Source organism: Coptis chinensis, chromosome 3, assembly GCF_015680905.1.
Source record: "Coptis chinensis isolate HL-2020 chromosome 3, ASM1568090v1, whole genome shotgun sequence".
Taxonomy (NCBI): domain Eukaryota; kingdom Viridiplantae; phylum Streptophyta; class Magnoliopsida; order Ranunculales; family Ranunculaceae; genus Coptis; species Coptis chinensis.
In genome coordinates this window covers 11,662,619-11,681,313 of record NC_141458.1, presented here as the reverse complement: position 1 = coordinate 11,681,313, position 18,695 = coordinate 11,662,619, and the positions used below count along the sequence as shown (strand labels likewise).

The following is an 18,695-nucleotide window of genomic DNA, read 5'->3' as shown; positions in this document are numbered from 1 at the left end:
GGATGAACGGAGGGGTTCCAAAGACTGGGCATGGAAACAAACTCATCATAGTTACCACCACACTTCAACTACATTTGATTTTGATAACTTTGTGAGGGCACGATCTTCCAACTACATAAAATATAATACATTTCCACTAAAACTTTTACATATATGAAAATTTTACCAAAATAAACGTTAGTGTGGACCATTTGATTTCACCGTCAATTGGAGACAGCATTTGGTTCAGAATAATTTGATTTTGTGCACAGATGATCTATACACTAAGATGATTGCATCCAGATTCCAGAGCGTCGGCTTGATAGTGCAGAATTCAACTTAGTCTAAGCCCAACCCATTAAGGTTCCAATCTGGGCTCGGGTCAGGCCCGCCACTACGTAGAAGAGAACAAGACCACAACGGCTAGTTCTAGTTACCGTTGCGAGCATTTAAATTCAAAGTTCTATACTCCTTTAGCAAAAAAAGCCATTTTCAACTACATTTCTGAAATCAAAACGCTGCAGCTCAATTCACAACCATCTAAAGCTCTCTTTGAATCCATCAGTTTCACAGGATCTAAGAACACAAGCTAGAAAATGGTCTACACTTACACACCAACTTACTACTCTTCTCTCCATGATACAATCACTTCTCTATGCAAAAACATTCTTCCCTTCTCTTTAAAAAAGCGAGGCTTACCCACTGCCGAGAAAAAGCTTTCCAAACAGCAATCAGAGAATCTCAAATGGCAACAAGAATCCTTCCACAGGATCTTGAACTTAATAGGACTTCACAAGGAAGGAATGGTACCAGAAAAAGATGTCTGGGCGTATCGGTCCCATCTTCTGGACACGCTCATCGCGTCACCTGCAGATCAAGAACAGCTCACAATTATCAGAGATAAGTTAATTTTCTTACAGGTAATAGCCTTACTGAACTTTGGCAGCTGAGTTTCCATTTTGTTTTTCATTTTGGTTTGTGAGATTCAGTCTTTTGGATGATTTTGTTGTTTAGGAGCTACTTTACGCGAAATGTATTTCGGTTGATGAGTATCATTCTTCGAAAAGGCCTTTGTTACAGAGACTTGCAGTTCAAGGAGCTGAAATTGAGGCTAGAGATGTAATTGTAGCAGGGCAGATTGCGGAGAATTCAGAAGAAGAATGGTCTAATATTGATTTCAAAGATGAAGAATGTTTGATGGATAAGGAGAACTTGGAATCTAACAAAAAGTCAAAGCATAGATCTCCAATGAAACGGATTAAGGGAGCAGCTTCCATGATTAATTTCGTCTCGCCTCATAAATCTAGTAAACACAAGGCGAAAATGGGGATAGAAGCTGGCAACCATTCAAATGCAAATGAAGCTGGCAAAGAGAACTCATATTGGGGAGTGCCAATGAAGGCAAAAGAAAGTGAAACCGCGTCAATCCTTATGCCTGAAAGCACACCACTGCAACCTATTCAGGTTGAGAAGGAGAGGGGTAGTACTGAGAAAGTGAAGAAAAAAACCGTTTAGTACTTTGTTTCAAAGAGAAGGAAATGGGAGTGAGAATAATGTTCCTGGTCCTGAAGAAAGAGGGGCTAAATCGGCTAAGAAGCAATGGGGATTTGATGGACTAAAGAAATGGAAAAAAAATGATTCGGAAGATGAAGCGGCTCCACTGCCCTTGGGGGAAAGATCAGATGACCAAGTTTCTACAACCACTTGCCACCTTGTTTCTAGCCCCATTGGCGAAGGCCCCGACACTAAACTGATTAAGAAGAAGATTCATTCTGATGGTTCTGCTTCCGATTTCTTTATCGACAAGGTTAGGTCCTATCACAAAACTTTATTCAAATTCTTACCGAGTTTCATATGTTCTTTAAACTTGTATAGGAATTTCATCAACCTGATTTTGGGCTGTTGCACATTTTTTTTGAAGGTACTTGGAGAGAACATAAAGAAAGAGCTGTCGAGAATCCAAACAGAACTATGCACAAAGAACCCGAACCTACAATTCTCGTAAATGTTTAGCTCTTTACTTCCACGTACAGTGTATTGATATATGTATTTCTCCATTATTGTTACTTAGCGTCTGTCCGTGTTTTCATCAGGAACGATCAGATTGAAGCAATTTCAACAAGGCTTCCCGTCGATAAAGCAGACCTGAAAAAGTTTTTTCCCAAGTACGCAACTTCCGCTTATACTATAAATTACTTTTTGGGCAAGTTTAATCTGTTTTATGGATGTATCATTTGTGCTAAAGAGTTACTTACTATCACACAAATACCAACACAAGCATGTCATATTGTCATATAATTTTCACAAATTTAACAAGGTATACCAGTTTTTGAGAGACCAGAGGAAATATCAAACATAATTCTGAGGCAGGCCAATGTTCAACACATTTTCTCATTTATATGCACAAACGAAAAATAATGACGTTGATAAAGTAATGATCATTAAGCAATTTTCAGTCATGGATTTCGTTTGAAAGACCTATGGTTTTAATCAAATGGATTGGTTTTGGACAAAGGGATGTCGTTGTTTAATGTGTTAGGAAAATTACTTTTTAACCAACTGCAATGAAGCAATTGGACTTTCATATGAACTGAATTTGATTAAGAATATATTTGTTACCAACTGAATGAAGAAACAAATACTGTTGGTTTCAGGTCATGGTGCGACAGGTATGGTGACGTTGTCCTAGATGTGGTGAAAAAGGAATTCAAGGATCATGTTGGTGAGATGGAGAATTTGAGACAAGGCACTAGAGATAAGCAAGAAGATTCTACAAGATGGGTTTCTTTCGATGACAACAGTGAGAACTATCATCCTAATCTCTTTGCTAGTCAAGATCAGTCGTCTGCCTTCACGACTAACTATACTACTAACGGCAGTAGCACTAAATGGTTTGCTCCCAGTAGCTTCTTAAGTGGGAGTGATGGAGATAATTTGAGATCTGAGTCAGCTTTCTCCCACGATTACAATCCTTTCTGGAGTCCAAAGGCTGATTTATCTAGACTATGATTGCGAGAAGATAATGAGAAGGAAGTTCTTGTTTTGGATGAAGTGAATTTGATTAAGCTCTTCCAACAATAGTAGTACATAGCATGTTTCCTGTATTTAGATACTTTAAGTGTATGAACACCTTTTATTCCTTATTTTGTCAAGATACACATTTCATCATGTGCCTGTGGATATACTATAATACTAGTGATTGCTAGCTAGTGGCTAGCCAGTAGCCACTAAAGACAGTCAACGATGGTGAAGTTCAGATTAGTTTCTTCCAAGATATATACAACGGACTAAGTAGCCTCTGGAGTCCAAAGGCTGATTTATCTAGACAATGATTGCGAGAAGATAATGAGAAGGAAGTTCTTGTTTTGGATGAAGTGAATTTGATTAAGCTGTTCCAACAATAGTAGTACATAGCATGTTTCCTGTATTTAGATACTTTAAGTGTATGAACACCTTTTATTCCTTATTTTGTCAAGATACACATTTCATCATGTGCCTGTGGATATACTATAATACTAGTGATTGCTAGCTAGTGGCTAGCCAGTAGCCACTAAAGACAGTCAACGATGGTGAAGTTCAGATTAGTTTCTTCCAAGATATATACAACGGGACTAAGTAGCCTCTGGAGTCCAAAGGCTGATTTATCTAGACTATGATTGCGAGAAGATAATGAGAAGGAAGTTCTTGTTTTGGATGAAGTGAATTTGATTAAGCTGTTCCAACAATAGTAGTACATAGCATGTTTCCTGTATTTAGATACTTTAAGTGTATGAACACCTTTTATTCCTTATTTTGTCAAGATACACATTTCATCATGTGCCTGTGGATATACTATAATACTAGTGATTGCTAGCTAGTGGCTAGCCAGTAGCCACTAAAGACAGTCAGCGATGGTGAAGTTCAGATTAGTTTCTTCCAAGATATATACAACGGGACTAAGTAGCCTCTTAAAAAAAGTTTTTCAAACATATTACTAAATTATAAGAAATATTTTTTTTATAATCCACACAGAAGCAAGCACGAATAGACCTTCTAGCGATAAAAAATTAAAAAAAAAAACAAATAGACCACTGCCAAGCAAGTCTCAAGGCCAGGCAATTTAAGTGAAAAGACTTCAGAGAAACACTTGTAAATCCACAGGCATTATGACAAAATGGACAGTGGATAGCCCCAACCATGCGCTCTTCACATATGAAAAACTTTTATGACATGGTCATGTCTTGGCCAGGAGCAGAGGATTATCTACATGAGAAAGATCTTTGCAACCAGTGATCATCCTCGCTCAAATCTCTGATATTCAGATTATGACAAAATGGACTGCCCCAACTGGCGCACCCTTCACATATGAAAAACTCTAAGACATGGTCAGAAATGTCTTGGCCAGGAGCCGATGATTATCTACATGGCAAAAATCCTCGCATCCAGATGATCCAATTGACATGAGGGTACATAACATATAGTGGATTCTTCCACATTGGCTCAGCAAAATATTGGACTTACTCTAAATTGGTGAATGAGTTTGAAGGTGAAAAGATATGGAGGCCGGCAGCGTCAGAATTAAACTGGATTTCACGAACGCCAGCTTTTGAGACTCCGGACTTGGAATATCCACACAGACACTAAAGAAATTTGGATATATATAACGATAATGCCTGAACCAAAGCTGCAATTACTAGTAGTTCAATAGCAATTATGTTTACGGAAGCTCCAGTTGGCCGGGTTCTACAAAAACAAAAAGAAAACAAATACAACAACAAATAAGGAACACCTGGTAGGCAGGTAGCAATACTAAGAAAAGTGAGAAACTGGAACCAGATGAAGAGGATATTTGAGGTTAACACTAAGTCCAAAATCTTCGGTCATGTCTATATCCATCTTGTTTGGCAGTTCCCAGTCAAATCTATGTAAGAGATTAGCTAGAATGGATTCAACAGATGCGATGCCAAATGAAATTCCAGGACAAACTCTTCGACCAGCTCCAAAGGGGATGTATTCAAAATCTTTACCTTTGAAATCAATTGGATTTTTGAGAAACCTCTCTGGGATAAAAGCATCTGGTTTATCCCATATTTTGGGATCCCTTGATATTGCCCATATATTGATTATTACTCTTGTTTTAGCAGAAATATGGTAACCTTCTATGATTACACTTGTGGTAGATACTCTTGGGAGGGACAAGACAACAGGAGGATGCAACCTAAGAGTCTCTTTAATCACACAATTGAAGTACTCCATTTCACTTATATCATTTTCGTAGACTGTAGGATTTTTTCCAGCGACTCTTCGTACTTCTTCTTGTACTTTCTTCATCACATCCGGGTGATTGATAAGTTCAGCCATTGCCCACTCTAAAGTTGTGTATGTAGTATCAGTTCCGGCAACAAACATGTCCTGCAAACGGGAATGATGAAGATTGGTTATAGACTTAAATATATTCAGTTAAAATACAAGGTTTACACTAACTCGGTAATAGTTAATAGAAGTAAATTACTTTTCTTGCTATGATTGTCAAATTAAGTGGCTCAGTTCTCGAATCAATGAGCACAGCTTGAGATTCTCTGCTGGTTTAATAGTTGAGATAGCATCCTAGAGATTCTTACCAGTATAACTGATCTAAGATTTTCTCGAGTAAATTCGATCTTTGACGATGAACCTTCAGCATATTCAAGCAAAAAGATCTACCAAGTCCTTTTTGATCTGCTTCATCAGCCTCATCCTTTTTGCCATCAGATGCTCCTCCACTACTTCATTTAAGAATTGATGCATTGCCTTAGAAGTCTTTCTCATTTTTTCTCTTAAGCCCAGTGAGCACATCAACCCATCCCAGAGAAGGGAACATATCCTCCATGCTAAACTTTCCAAAGAGTTGCATAACATCTTTGGTCAACTCTGAATATTCACTCCTCCCATGCTCTCCTTCAAAACTCCTACCTAAAGCTACCCTTGAAATAACATTATTGGTGACACCCGCAATCAAGTCACTTAAATTGACATCCCTTCTCATGTCACATGCCTGTTTAATCTTGTGAGCCATATTGCGTATTTCTTCGTCCCTAACAAATCTGAAAGAACGCACGCGCTTGACGCTCAAAAGATCTATAACACACATCTTTCTCACTTGTCTCCAGTATTCACCATGTGGTGCAAACGCCACATCTTTACCACCATATAGAAACTCCTTCGCTGCTGTTGTAATTGGCCTATTTGCAAATATACCATCGTGTGTTTTCATGATTTCTCTACCCATATCGGCTGATGATACCACTAGAGTTGGTGTATAGCCCAGATGCAATAGCATCAATGAGCCATACTTTCGGGAGAGAGCTTCAAGGGATCGGTGCGGCAGCGTACCAAGGCAGTGAAGGTGTCCAATAATGGGAAGTTTTGGTGGAGCAGGAGGTAACTTAGTAGACCTTGCCACTGAACTCGATTGAACCAAAGTAAAGAGACGAGAGTGAAGAAGAGACAAAAAGAGAGGGATGCTGGATGGCTAAAACCTGTTCTTTGCTGGTTTTCAAACCATTCTAGCACCATAGATGGTAGCGCCATTATTATGTAAACGATTTTTGCACTTAACTCACTGATGTACGTGACCAGTGAGAACATTAAGCTCTACTCTTACAAAAACTTGTCAAGAGTAAACTACTAAATCACATTCTACGTTCTGTAATCCTACTAATACTAGCCTTGGGCACGTCGCCTCTCTCTCTCATCTCATATTTTTTTACGGTCTCTTTCTCATATTTGTTTGAGGTGGGCCAACCGAACATAAGAAGAAAAAAAAAACAAAACGGGCTCAAAAAAATAAGAAACAGGGGCGTCACGAAAGACCGAACGAATATAACCGAAGACAGCGTATTCGGCTAACTGCCCCCACCCTGTTTATAAGTAGTAGAGATAACAAAAATCACTTTGCCATTTTTAATTAGTCAAACATAAGTATATATTAAATCCAAAAACCCATAAAAAGTTTCCAAAAATGAGAACAACAAAACCACATGAAAAATATTAATTGAAAATGGTCTGAGAACAACATGATTCATATTCATCTTCTATATATTCTACTAAACAATTTTTTTGAATAGGAAATTGGTTGGGACTTCATCGAGAAGGTAAGTGTTCCTCTCTTACTGACTTTTGAAACTCCCCTCCATGGAGAACAAATATTTTACGTACAAATTAGGTCGTTATTGTTCTAGGATCTTTGACCAAATTATTACGGTATAACGCCTTTACGTGTCAGACTCTAAGTTCAAGTACAGTAAGATAACCACTAATTCCAAATCTGTGCCAAGAACTTGGGGATTTAAATGTAACAACTAGCTAGGCCATTAAAACGACAAAAGAGTGTAAATTTAATTCAATTGAAAACATTGGCGACAACGGTTATGAACCGATCATATCCATTTAACACAATCAAGCTACAAGTGTTCTCGTTAATTACAGACAAAATCTAGCAGAATCACATGTATCCACAACTATCTATAACAAAGAAAAGACCATGAAAGCAATTTGAATTACTTTCAATCAAAAGCATGCCTTAGGAGTCGGATAAACTAAGGCCACCATAACCCAATCAACCTAATCAAAAGAAAGCTCTCCATCTACATTGGACTTGCTTTACCGCCTCACCGCCAAGACAACAAAAATAAGAAAAGATTTCTCTATCAATTAATAGCATTATAACAACCGATTGACTACAACAATTGATCAAGACTAAGCCTTGAGATGAATCAACAAATAAATGAGAAATTTAGATTGACTTAATTAATCAACTCAATTATATAATGTCAAGTAATCAAGATCAGATATATAAATATTTCATTTCAATATCCCATATAAAAACCATATTCAAAACCAAGCATTTTTCAATACAGGCAATCGACTAACCAATCAAATCATACTCAAACAAACCTCTACCATGCAAGCCGCGTAAAGATACAACATAACCCCATTCATCCTATTATCGAAAAAGAAAACTTCAATACATCTAAATCAAGTGCACATGCAAGAAAAAATCATAATTTGGATACATAACTAAAAGAGAAATCGAAATAAAATGTAACTCCATTAGTTTTAAAATCATATATTACCAATGCATGTTTTTCCCGAAATTCAAAGATGCATCTTTGCATACTAGTAGATTGAGAGTAAAGTTGAGAAAGAGAATTTGCGGTGTTTCAATGTTGAATGAAGATCTCTGGCCATCTCTTCAAAGAAAAGAAAAAGATCATTTCTTCATTACTATCCATAGCTTTTTTTTCAAACTTTATTTGTTCTTTCTCTATAAGTACTTTTGCATCGTGAAGTTGAATAACATGAAGAGAAGAAGAAGAAGACATGGTTATTAACGCTTTTTGTAGAAAAAAAAACTAGAGCTGACTTTGTCCGTGGAAAAAAGAAGTTGGAGAGAGAATAGGAAAGAGGGAGCTGAAAGTGAGAGAGTTTTGAGAAAACCCTTCATGAGATTATATTTTGAAATTTCGGTTTTAACTAAAGTCCAGAAACGACGTCCGCCTAAGAGTCTTGTATATATATATATATATATATATATATATATATATATATATATATATATATATATATATATATATATATATATATATATATATATATCGGTTAGGCTAGGATGACATTCTTAGCGTTACATACTTAGAGTGACATACTATCGTTCACGCCTTCAAGCCCACCCGCGAACCAACAAAACACAAAACACAATTTTTGTTTACAAACCTTCTTTCAAACAGTTCAAACTCCAAACTCCAAATTCAAACCAAAACCAAACTCCAAAAAACTCCACACTCTAAACTCCAAATTGATCACCCCCATCCGCATCCCACTCGACATCTCCGTCATCGCAAGCTTGCTTTTTTCAGGTTAGTTACTTCCCTTGTTTTGGTACTTTTCGAAGCTTTGATATCAATGTTCTTCTCTCTCTTTTGTTCTACTAATAAAGCTATTATTCTTTTTCTTTTGTGGGACTTGTGTCGGTCTTCTCACTTGTTGAAATTTTTTGGTTTGGTAGATAAGAAAAACTTTGTTCGCTGAATGGACTTCAACGGTTTTGAGTCAAACCAACTTCTCTTTCATTCCATGTTGGCATTGTTGATTATTAGATATGGTCAATCACTCAATCCTCATATAGGATTCAATCTGAATAGCATGAAAATTGCTAATCATGAAATAAAACTTTAAGTGAAATTATTATATTGCACGCTTATGTACCAAATTATTTAACTCCAAATGCTATATATTTATGAAATTTTAAGGCATATTGATTCCGAAGCAAATTTGTATTGGCAAATTTATCGAAATAAATTTTATTACTTTCAAATCAATCGTGTAGTCTCCCTTTGTCATGCTAGTCCGTGTTGAATTTTATAGTAATCGCCTTTTAAACTTTCGTAGTATTTCTACATCCATGAATAAGAGCAAGTGTCCATTATGTGGAAGCACCGTATTCCATAGAACTTCAAGAACCGAGTTGAATCTGAACGAACGGCGTTTTTCATTTGGCGCAAGAAATACATATCATTTACCGATAGAACATAGATGTAGATATTTTATATGGGAGGATGAGATAAATTATGGAAGTTATTCGTCGCCTTTCAAAGACACTAACTCCATCCACAAATTCTTTTCTGCGACTCGGAATCGAAAGTGAAGTTTCCATTTTTATAAGGAAGATAAATACTGATTCATTTATTCACTGGATCGGCATGCTCATTTTGAGGTTGTTGTTGGTGTGTATGCTTTTAGTGGTTATCTATATTATCAAATACCTAATTAAGGTGATATGGTGCTTTTGATGGTTTTGAAGAGGATGGTCTAACTGCTCGGTTATCTGTTAAGAATATGTTATGAATCATTGAATCACGTTACATTGAATTTTTTTCGGTTATCTGTTAAGAATATGTTATGAATCTGTTGAATCTGTTATCTGTTGAATTTTTTCGGTTATCTGTTAAGAATATGTTATGAATCTGTTGAATCTGTTATCTGTTGAATTTTTTCGGTTATCTGTTAAGAATCTGTTATGAATCTGTTGAATTTTTTCGGTTATCTATTATGAATCTGTTGAGTGTGTGTTGAATGTGTGTTATGAAACTCGATGTGGATTTGAAGTGTCTTAGAGAAAAGTTTCTAGTAGGCTCGAGAATCTCGCATCGCCGCCGCCAACGCTTTTTCATCCGGTTGGCTTGAAAAGTGTTGTTGATCTTGTTCTTTGAAGAGAGTAGTACAATCACCGGCCGGAATTATCATCAAAAAGGAGCCGGTGATTGTCATGTTTTGGTTCTTGTTGTTTTATTTCCATTTTGTTGTACTTGGTAATGGTTCCGCTGATGATTCCGGTTAAGCTTCCGCCTTCTACTAATCCGTAAAAATGAGTTCATTGATAAGTTTCGTGTTTCGAGGTTCGGCCGATAATCTGAAACTACTATGAAAGGTCTAGTTTCCAAGAGTCGGGTAGATGGAGTTCCGGAAGTTAGGGTTGGTAAAGAGTTGAATAAGAAAGATCGAGTGAAGGAGAGAGTTTTCAGTTTATGAAAGCGCTGAAAGCGATAGAGAATAAGAGTGATCCGTGTGGAGGAAGGTATATTTATGTACATGACCTTCCTCCCAAATTCAATGAGGATATGCTCAAGGAATGTAAGAGTATTAGTCTTTGGACCAATATGTGTACATTTACAAGTAATGTTGGTCTTGGTCCTCCACTTGAGAATGTTGAAGGGGTATTCTCAAATCTTGGATGGTATGCAATCTAATCAATTTGTTTGTCGATGTGATCTTCAACAACCCGAATGAAACAAATGAATGTCCGACAAAAGATTCTTCTATTATGCGGCTGCCGCCTTTGTTCCTTTTATGCCGGCTTGGAGATTTCCGCGGTATCTTTGGGGATACAACATTTCAGTTCGAGATCTTTGCCATTGAATTGGTGGACTGGCTTGCTAAGAGGCCTGAATGGAGTGTTATTCTGATGATTTGTCAGTCATGGAAAACTTGATGCTCCTTTTGTATTTTTAGCTCTCAACTTCACTTGTTTTCTGTTTTTTCTTCACCCTAAAATCTCATCCTCTCAAGGCAACATAATGTATCTCATTGTGGAAAGCAGTGAATTAGTGTAGTAACTGATTTTGGTATAGTGATAAAACCTTGATGATTACTAAGACTTTCAAAGGACTTCGTGTCTTCGCCCCTAGGTTTTCCAAAAAAGGACGAGGCTTTTAGGGAATGAATTTTCTCTCAAAGGCTTGAGGCACATTCTGCCCAAGTCATAAACCTTCAATGGTCTGTGTTACATTTCGTTTTTTTATTACTTATATTTTTCGTCTTGGTATAAAGAAGTTTCGTTAATAGGAAGAAGAAGTGCACCGAGATATTTGATAGCCTACAATACAAAGACAACAGACTACAAATAAAAGAGCCTAAGCTCAAACTGAAAAACCTTAAAAACTAAATTAAATGATACACTTAATATTTACACGTACACGTACCCACATGAAAAGAAAGCACTCCAAGAAGATTGCCTAACAGCATAAAGTTGTAAATTACATTGAAATTCTTCTAACCAAAAAGTACAGGCGTTGAAGTTTGGATCAGTACAGAGATTTGCATTCCTCAATCAATCCTAAGCAAAGAAGTTGCAAAGATAAAAAGGCGATCACCGACGACAGCAAACATAATCAAATACAACACATGTCTTTGTAGTGGATCGGTGTGTTATAGTGACTGCATCACGCTGCCTTGTTGCCGCCGCTTTGTTGGAAAGCAAGTGCCGCTGCTGCCTTGTTGCCCGCCTGCCATCTTGTTGGAAAGCAAGTCTTTCTTCTTTGCGCCTACCGGGCCGGAAAGCAAATGGTTCGAGCTGATTGTATACCCCAAAACTTGTTGCCTTGTTGCCTTGTTGCCTTGCTTTCCATTGTATATGAACAAAATGGTTGAGGCCGCTACGTCGGGCGGTTTGTCCGAGGGATTGTCTTAGACCTGCAAGGTACAAAACCCATACATAATCAAATTGTCGACATGAAACAACACCAAATTGACGGATGCAATTCCATCCAAATACTCTCATGTTAGGTTAGTCTTAGCTGCACTTTAGAACACTATGCTCTTTATATTACTTCTTCATAAAAGAACTCATGAAGGCAAACTATGATCACTTCATGGAGTGCCAACCATGTCAAGCACTAAACAAACCGCCACCCCTCAGACTTAATGTGAAAGAACATCCTCTCGCTTTGTTACGACGCAAGACACACTTTTTATTGCCCCTAATACTCCTGATCCACTCTCGATTGGGTCTTTATATGTCGGATTAATATCTAACCATTAGACTTCAAACTTTTAGGTACACATGAATCCTAACATATAATTGAAGTACAAAAACCTCCCACATTCAAGATTTACAACAACAAGTATCTAATATATCTATTTGTTTAGAACACAGAAATGCTCCTCCATATGTGAGAGTATATATCAACTAACAATACAACTTATACTAGTAAGTAGAAAGACTCCACTAGGATCGACTAAATCTACTTAGCTTCAAACATAGATTTAAAACCACATAGTCTAAATATCATTATGTCTAGTTAGATCTCCTGCTAGCCAAGAACGTACCTTTTCCAGATACTCTGGCTTCAACTTCCATAGTTATGAAGATTTAAAGCCACCATAGACCTTACACTGCAAGTACATAACCTTTGTCAGATCGCCTAATTAAAGACAAATCAATACAGCGAAGTATCAAAATTCAAAATTGCATATTAAAAACATCATAGTTCACGCTATTTCTATTTGTTCTAAGAACCACGTCCGAAGGAAAATATAAAATGCATCAAGGAAAATATAAAATGCATAAGCCTCAGGATCTCATATGTCCGAAGGCCATCCCGTTATGGATATTTATACAACAAAATGAAAAAAAAAAACATGCCTCTAATACTTCCATACTTCTAAGATTATATCAAGAAAGTCATACAATAGTGGAAAGTATTGACAACACAAAAAATACTTACATTTCACAGATTACTTTGTTATTTTTCTCCTCGACAATTTCTCGAGTCATGCTTAGCAATCTTTCTACAGGATTTACACATTCTTCCCCGGATTGTTTAGGGCTATCTCCTTGGGAGATTGAAATCTCTCCTCGCTCTTCTTCCCCTCCCTTTTGTTTGAGAAATGTTGGGATTCAAAATCAATATCTGAAATAAAGATTTGAAAATCAAAATAAAAAAAAACTATTTATATCAAATTAAACATTAAAATCAAATAACATTAAACATTAAAATCAAATAACCTCGTGGAGGTATTAACCGAAGGAATTGAAGGCTCTCGCAGAATCGAGGAATTGAAGGCTCTGCAACTGGAGGCTCTTCATTATATGCATCTCCTTCGCAAGAAGTTTCATTAAACTTTGAAACTCCAATAGCCATTTCTCCAATCTTTTCTATAAAATATGAATAACCCTCAACAGTATGCGATGCAATGTAAGCCAATTGAGAAGCAACCTTGATACAATGAGCCACTCTCAAAGGTTCATGGTTTTCATGGCCGGCCACTAATCCAGTATCAAACTCCGCTCTATACGTGTTTGCCTTTTGCATCCACCGCTTCAAAAGAAAATGCCTTGGAATCTCTTCAATCTCATAACGCATAAAAACCTTTAACATATGACCACAAAGCAACCCCATAAACTGAAAGTACTTGCATTCGCAGTCTCCCTCTAAAGTTCCTCTATCGAAACTCACTTTCCAAACAGACTTCTTCAGCGGGTCTCTCCATTTCACCATGTAGCTTCCAGTTCCATACCTGTCAATCTGTTCCCCATCAATTTTGTACTCCATCTTTGTCTTCTGGTGTTGCTCCTTAAATTTATTGAATACTCTAATCGTATAGACCTTCGCAGCATGCATAAGGAGGAAAGCATCTTCAGCCACAATTCGTGAACTATGCTCGGTGCGGTAATCAAAATCTCTTTCATTCCTAGCAATCGGGCGGTAGACTTCTCATTACCATGTACAAACTGCATCGGTGTAGTTCTCGAATTGACAAATTGGTCATAATGAGAGTTCATCGATTCACTTCTCCCAGTCGTATGCATACCAGCAAAAAAGGTGTCACTGAGATAACAAGGAACCCATTTCTCCCGAATATTATATATTTCTGTCAACCAACGATTTTCGTATTAACTCGTTCTTTTCTCTATGATTGTACACCATCTTCTTTCAAAATCAGCAATCATATAATGAAAGAAATAGTATTCTTCGTGTCGCTTACCAATGTCTCAATTTTAGTAAAGATGACTTCTCTTGGAATTTCTGCATAACATGCCAAAGACAGTAACGATGACGAGTATCAGGAAACACTTTAGCAATGGCTGCAGTCATCGCTCTATCCTGGTCAATGATAATTGCAATTGGCGCACGACCACCCATGGCTGCAAGCCAAGCCTTAAACAGCCATATGAATGTATGTTCTGTCTCATCAAGCAACAAATACAAGAACCAAACTGAACCGACTGCAAATGATGGTTGACTCCAGTAAAAGGGGCAAAAGGCATAGAGTATGCATTGGTACAATATGTGGTATCAAAAGAGACAACATCCCCAAAGTATTCATACTGGACTCAAGATCTCCCATCAACCCAGAAAAAGTTTAGTGCAGTCCCATTTTGATCTAGATCAATGGCGTAGTAGAATTGGGGATCCTCCGCACTCCTCTGCATAAAATAGTTTAGCACGGCTGTTGCATCACCTTCTTTAGGCATCTTTCTAGACAAACCATAATGATGGTTCCAACAATCCTTCTTTGTAAACCCAACTTCCTCCCCATGAAAAACAGATGCCACTTTCCCAACAGGTAAATTGTTATCACTGAAAATCTCAGTCAAGCTCTTTGCTGCTTCAGGCATAGTTTTGTTAATTTTCATACAAATTCTCTTCGCTGGAGTCACGCAACTATGGCTATGTTCATTATGAGCAATGCTGACATCGTATATTTCTTCATGTAGTCTTTTCTTAACACGATTTTAGCTTCGCGAACCGCGACCGATAGTCGATGTATTTCTTAATCTCACTGAATCTCTCTTTGTTAGGGCACCTTCACGCGCAAAACAAATAAACAATTAGTAACCACATTCACATCGGTTCCCTTCTTCTCCGTCCGTCCAACACGAGTCTCAAATCCCTCTTGTTGACCATATACTTCTCAGAGTAAGTCTTTGCCTCGTCAATACTTCTAAAAGCCATACCTACATACGGAGCAACTAATATCGGCGTGCTTTGAACAGGAGATTTAGTAGACGAAGAACCAACTACATCTTCTTCGATTTCTATCAGATTCATATCGGTGTCGCAATGAACACCAGCCATTATATCAAGACTATATAATACCTGCATGGTAAATTCAACATCAGACTAGCATGACAAGGGAGACTAAAACAATATATAAAACCAATGAAACGCATTTAATGAAAGAGAGGAAGAATATTAGTTTATTGGTAAGCATGAATCAAGCATGAGCTCTCAAAATTACCCATACAAATAAACAAAGAATATCAGGAAACTCAATTTACCCATACAAATAAACAAGCATGAATCAAGCTTGAGCTCTCAAAACTCTTGAGAAGCTTCTCGTGAACTTCGTATGTAGACTAATCAACTACTTGTCCACATTTTTTAGATTGGATAATGTAAGGATACATTACATTTTTAAGCATACACTGATAAATCTATAGCTCTTACACTGATATACGGTATTGTTCATACACTGATATACGGTATTGTCCAAACTCCAAATTTTCACCTTTGCCATGAAACTCCAAACTTTCTTGATTCTTTTTTACTGACACATTTTTTGATATAGTACTAGCCTAACCGTATATCCCTTATATCAGGTTAGTTGGCAAGCTTGAAGATTGATACAATAGCAGATATCAAACCTGAACCTGAAAACTACCAAAACAAGGGAAAGGTGATACAATAGCCTTCTCATTTTCGCTTTCATGTGGTGAACTAGTCTATGTGCTTGCGATGAACGAGTAAGATATTCAGTTGGTATATAGTTGTTCGTTATTTTGACTCTAACTACCACCCAAGTTCATGTGAACACTTTGTGTTTTGAAGAATGATTAGAGTAGTACATCGTCCCTCGGTCGATCCAAAGTTTTCGGTTTTTTATTATGATTCAGGATCCACCCCTATTTTCGCATTCAGTTCCTTAGTTAGTTTTTCATGCTATTCAGTGAAGCCTATATGAGGATTGAGTGATTGACCATATCTAATAATCAACAATGCCAACGCATGGAATGAAAGAGAAGTTGGTTTGCCTCAAAACCGTTGAAGTCCATTCACTGAACAAAGTTTTTCTTATCTACCAAACCAAAAAATTTCAACAAGTGAGAAGACCAACACAAGTCCCACAAAAAGAAAGAAGAATAATAGCTTTATTAGTAGAACAAAACAGAGAGAAGAACATTGATATCAAAACTCGAAAAGTACCAAAACAAGGGAAGTAACTAACCTGAAAAAAGTAAGCTTGCGATGACGGGAGATGTCAGAGTGGGATGCCGGAGTGGAGTGATCAATTTGGAGTTTAGAGTGTGGAGTTTTTGGAGTTTGGTTTCGGTTTGAATTTGGAGTTTGGAGTTTGAACTGTTTGACGAAGGTTTGTAAACAAAAATTCTGTTTTGTGTTTTGTTGGTTCGTGGGCTGGGCTTGAAGGACGTGAACAGTAGCATGTCACTCTAAGTATGTAACGCTAAGAATGTCATCCTAGCCTAACCGTATATATATTTATAAAAGATGGATCTTAGAAGTACATATTTAAAATAAGTATGTAAATAAAACATCACCTAGAAAATAAATTCAACTCTAGTTTTTTGTGGGTATTATCTACATACCATAAAGATCATCTCCACAAAATGTGAGCTCATTTGGAAATCTCTAACCTAGCTAAAAATTGTTATCATTTTTAAAAAGAAATCTAACGGTCTAGGAAATAGTATTTTTGCAATTATCTTTTGCCTAGATTTCCAAATGAGTTAAAATTTTGTAGAGATGATGTTTATGGTGAGTGGATGATATCCACAAAAAATTAGATTTGAATTCATTTTCTAGGTGAAGTTTTACTTACGTATTTTAACTTAAAATAAGTATGTACTTCTAAGATCGGGCCTATATATATATATATCAAGCAGATTCTGTTTACCATACTTTTTTATACAATAGTTTATACCACATCCCCTTACAAGCTGAGTTAAGTGCTAATAATTTGTGGATATGATCTGCTAACCATTGATAACATCTCTACAAAAATTCGGCTCATTTAGAAATCTCTAATCTAATTAAAAATCGTTCTCAATTTTGTTCTTTTTAAAACGGTTCAGATTTTACAATTTCACAATCATCTTTTCAAATAGTTAAGCATTATCAAATTAGTTGAAATTTTGTAGGGGTGATCTTCATGGTTAGTTGAACACATCCACAAAAAACTAGGTTATTGTATAGAACCCCCTTTTGTGGCTCATTAAGCCCACGAATCTAGCTCAAATCAATTAAGCCCAAGGGCTTAATCCTAGCTACACCCAATAACTGGTATATTTATGAATATGTCCAGGTTCATTATTGTAGAATATAAGAATAGAGGTTCAAATAGATAAAAATTATTTTGACACAAACAAACACAGTCCTCGTAGGACTCAATCTCTTTATTCATATAAAAACTATTTGTTCTCATAATGTGAATTGTGAACTACGTTGAAACTTGATCCCTAGATAGTAGATCTTGGGTATGTAGGCAGCCATTATCTTGGTTCAGTTTCATCTCCCCCAACATCAATTTCCTCTGTTTCTTAGTGCATTCTTTATCATTTGCTCTTGTGTGTTAAAAGTTATTATTAAACAGCTTATAATTCAATTTTATGTAGGTAAAGTTGTGGGCATGGTATAAACTATTGTATAAAAAGTGTGGTAAATGGAACCTACTGCGTGTGTGTGTGTGTGTGTGTGTGTGTATATATATATATATAGTACATACTTATTTTAACTTTAAAATAAGTAAATTAAATAAAACATCACCTAGAAAATGAATTCAACTCTAAATTTTTGTGGGTATTACCTACATACCATAAAGATCATCTCCACAAAATTTGAGCTCATTTGGAAACATCTAACCTAGTTAAAAATTATTGTCATCTTTAAAAAGAAATCTAACGGTCCATAAAGTAGTATTTTTGCAATCATTTTTTGCCTAAGTTAGAGATTTCCAAATGATTTAAAATTTTGTAGAGATGATGTTTATGGTGAATAGATAATATCCACAAAAAATTAGGTTTGAATTCATTTTCTAGGTGAAGTTTTACTTGTGTACTTATTTTAACTTAAAATAAGTACGTACTTCTAAGATCCGGCCTATAGCTCTACCCTCTTCAATTGATGAAGCGTTTCTAGAGTGTCCACGTGTCATGGCTAGTTAAGAAAAAGTATGAGATAAAATAGGAAACAAATATTTATCTTTATCCTTAGATATCTATATCTATATCTTAATATTAAAGCTCCCACAAGGGGTATTTTTTGAGCTCTATTAAAATTCCATGTCATTTCCTATTAAAACGAGAATTTCTCTCTTATTTGAAAAACGGGAATTTCTCTTCTATTATAACGAGAATTCTTCTCCTATTAAAACAAATTCTAATACTTTTAATTAAAGCG

The 18,695-nt window shown here is 36.4% G+C and overlaps 2 protein-coding genes and 1 pseudogene across 3 annotated transcripts; 1 reads left to right on the top strand and 2 right to left on the bottom strand.

Moving 5' to 3' along the window:
• Positions 1 to 452: 452 nt before the first annotated feature.
• On the top strand, positions 453 to 3,147 carry LOC147507943 (uncharacterized). The gene is given in 6 exon segments (XM_086600589.1): positions 453 to 899; positions 994 to 1,479; positions 1,481 to 1,786; positions 1,901 to 1,980; positions 2,073 to 2,144; positions 2,634 to 3,147. Coding segments are annotated over 6 exon segments (1,623 nt in total). The 5' UTR covers positions 453 to 575; the 3' UTR covers positions 2,989 to 3,147.
• A 1,447-nt stretch (positions 3,148 to 4,594) lies between these two features.
• LOC147507942 (cytochrome P450 71A1-like) lies at positions 4,595 to 5,696 on the bottom strand. Of its 2 annotated transcripts, none has more exons than XM_086600587.1 (2): positions 5,580 to 5,696; positions 4,595 to 5,370 (listed from the first exon to the last, which is right to left on the bottom strand). In XM_086600587.1, the coding sequence occupies exon 2, from the start codon at positions 5,365 to 5,367 to the stop codon at positions 4,768 to 4,770; it is 600 nt and encodes a 199-aa protein (XP_086456713.1). In that variant the 5' UTR covers positions 5,368 to 5,370; positions 5,580 to 5,696; the 3' UTR covers positions 4,595 to 4,767. The 2 variants fall into 2 exon arrangements, with proteins under 2 accessions (XP_086456713.1, XP_086456714.1); XM_086600588.1 differs by having other exon boundaries at positions 5,471 to 5,608.
• Positions 5,644 to 6,416, bottom strand: LOC147507941 (cytochrome P450 71A1 pseudogene; annotated as a pseudogene).
• Between the last annotated feature and the right edge of the window lie 12,279 nt (positions 6,417 to 18,695).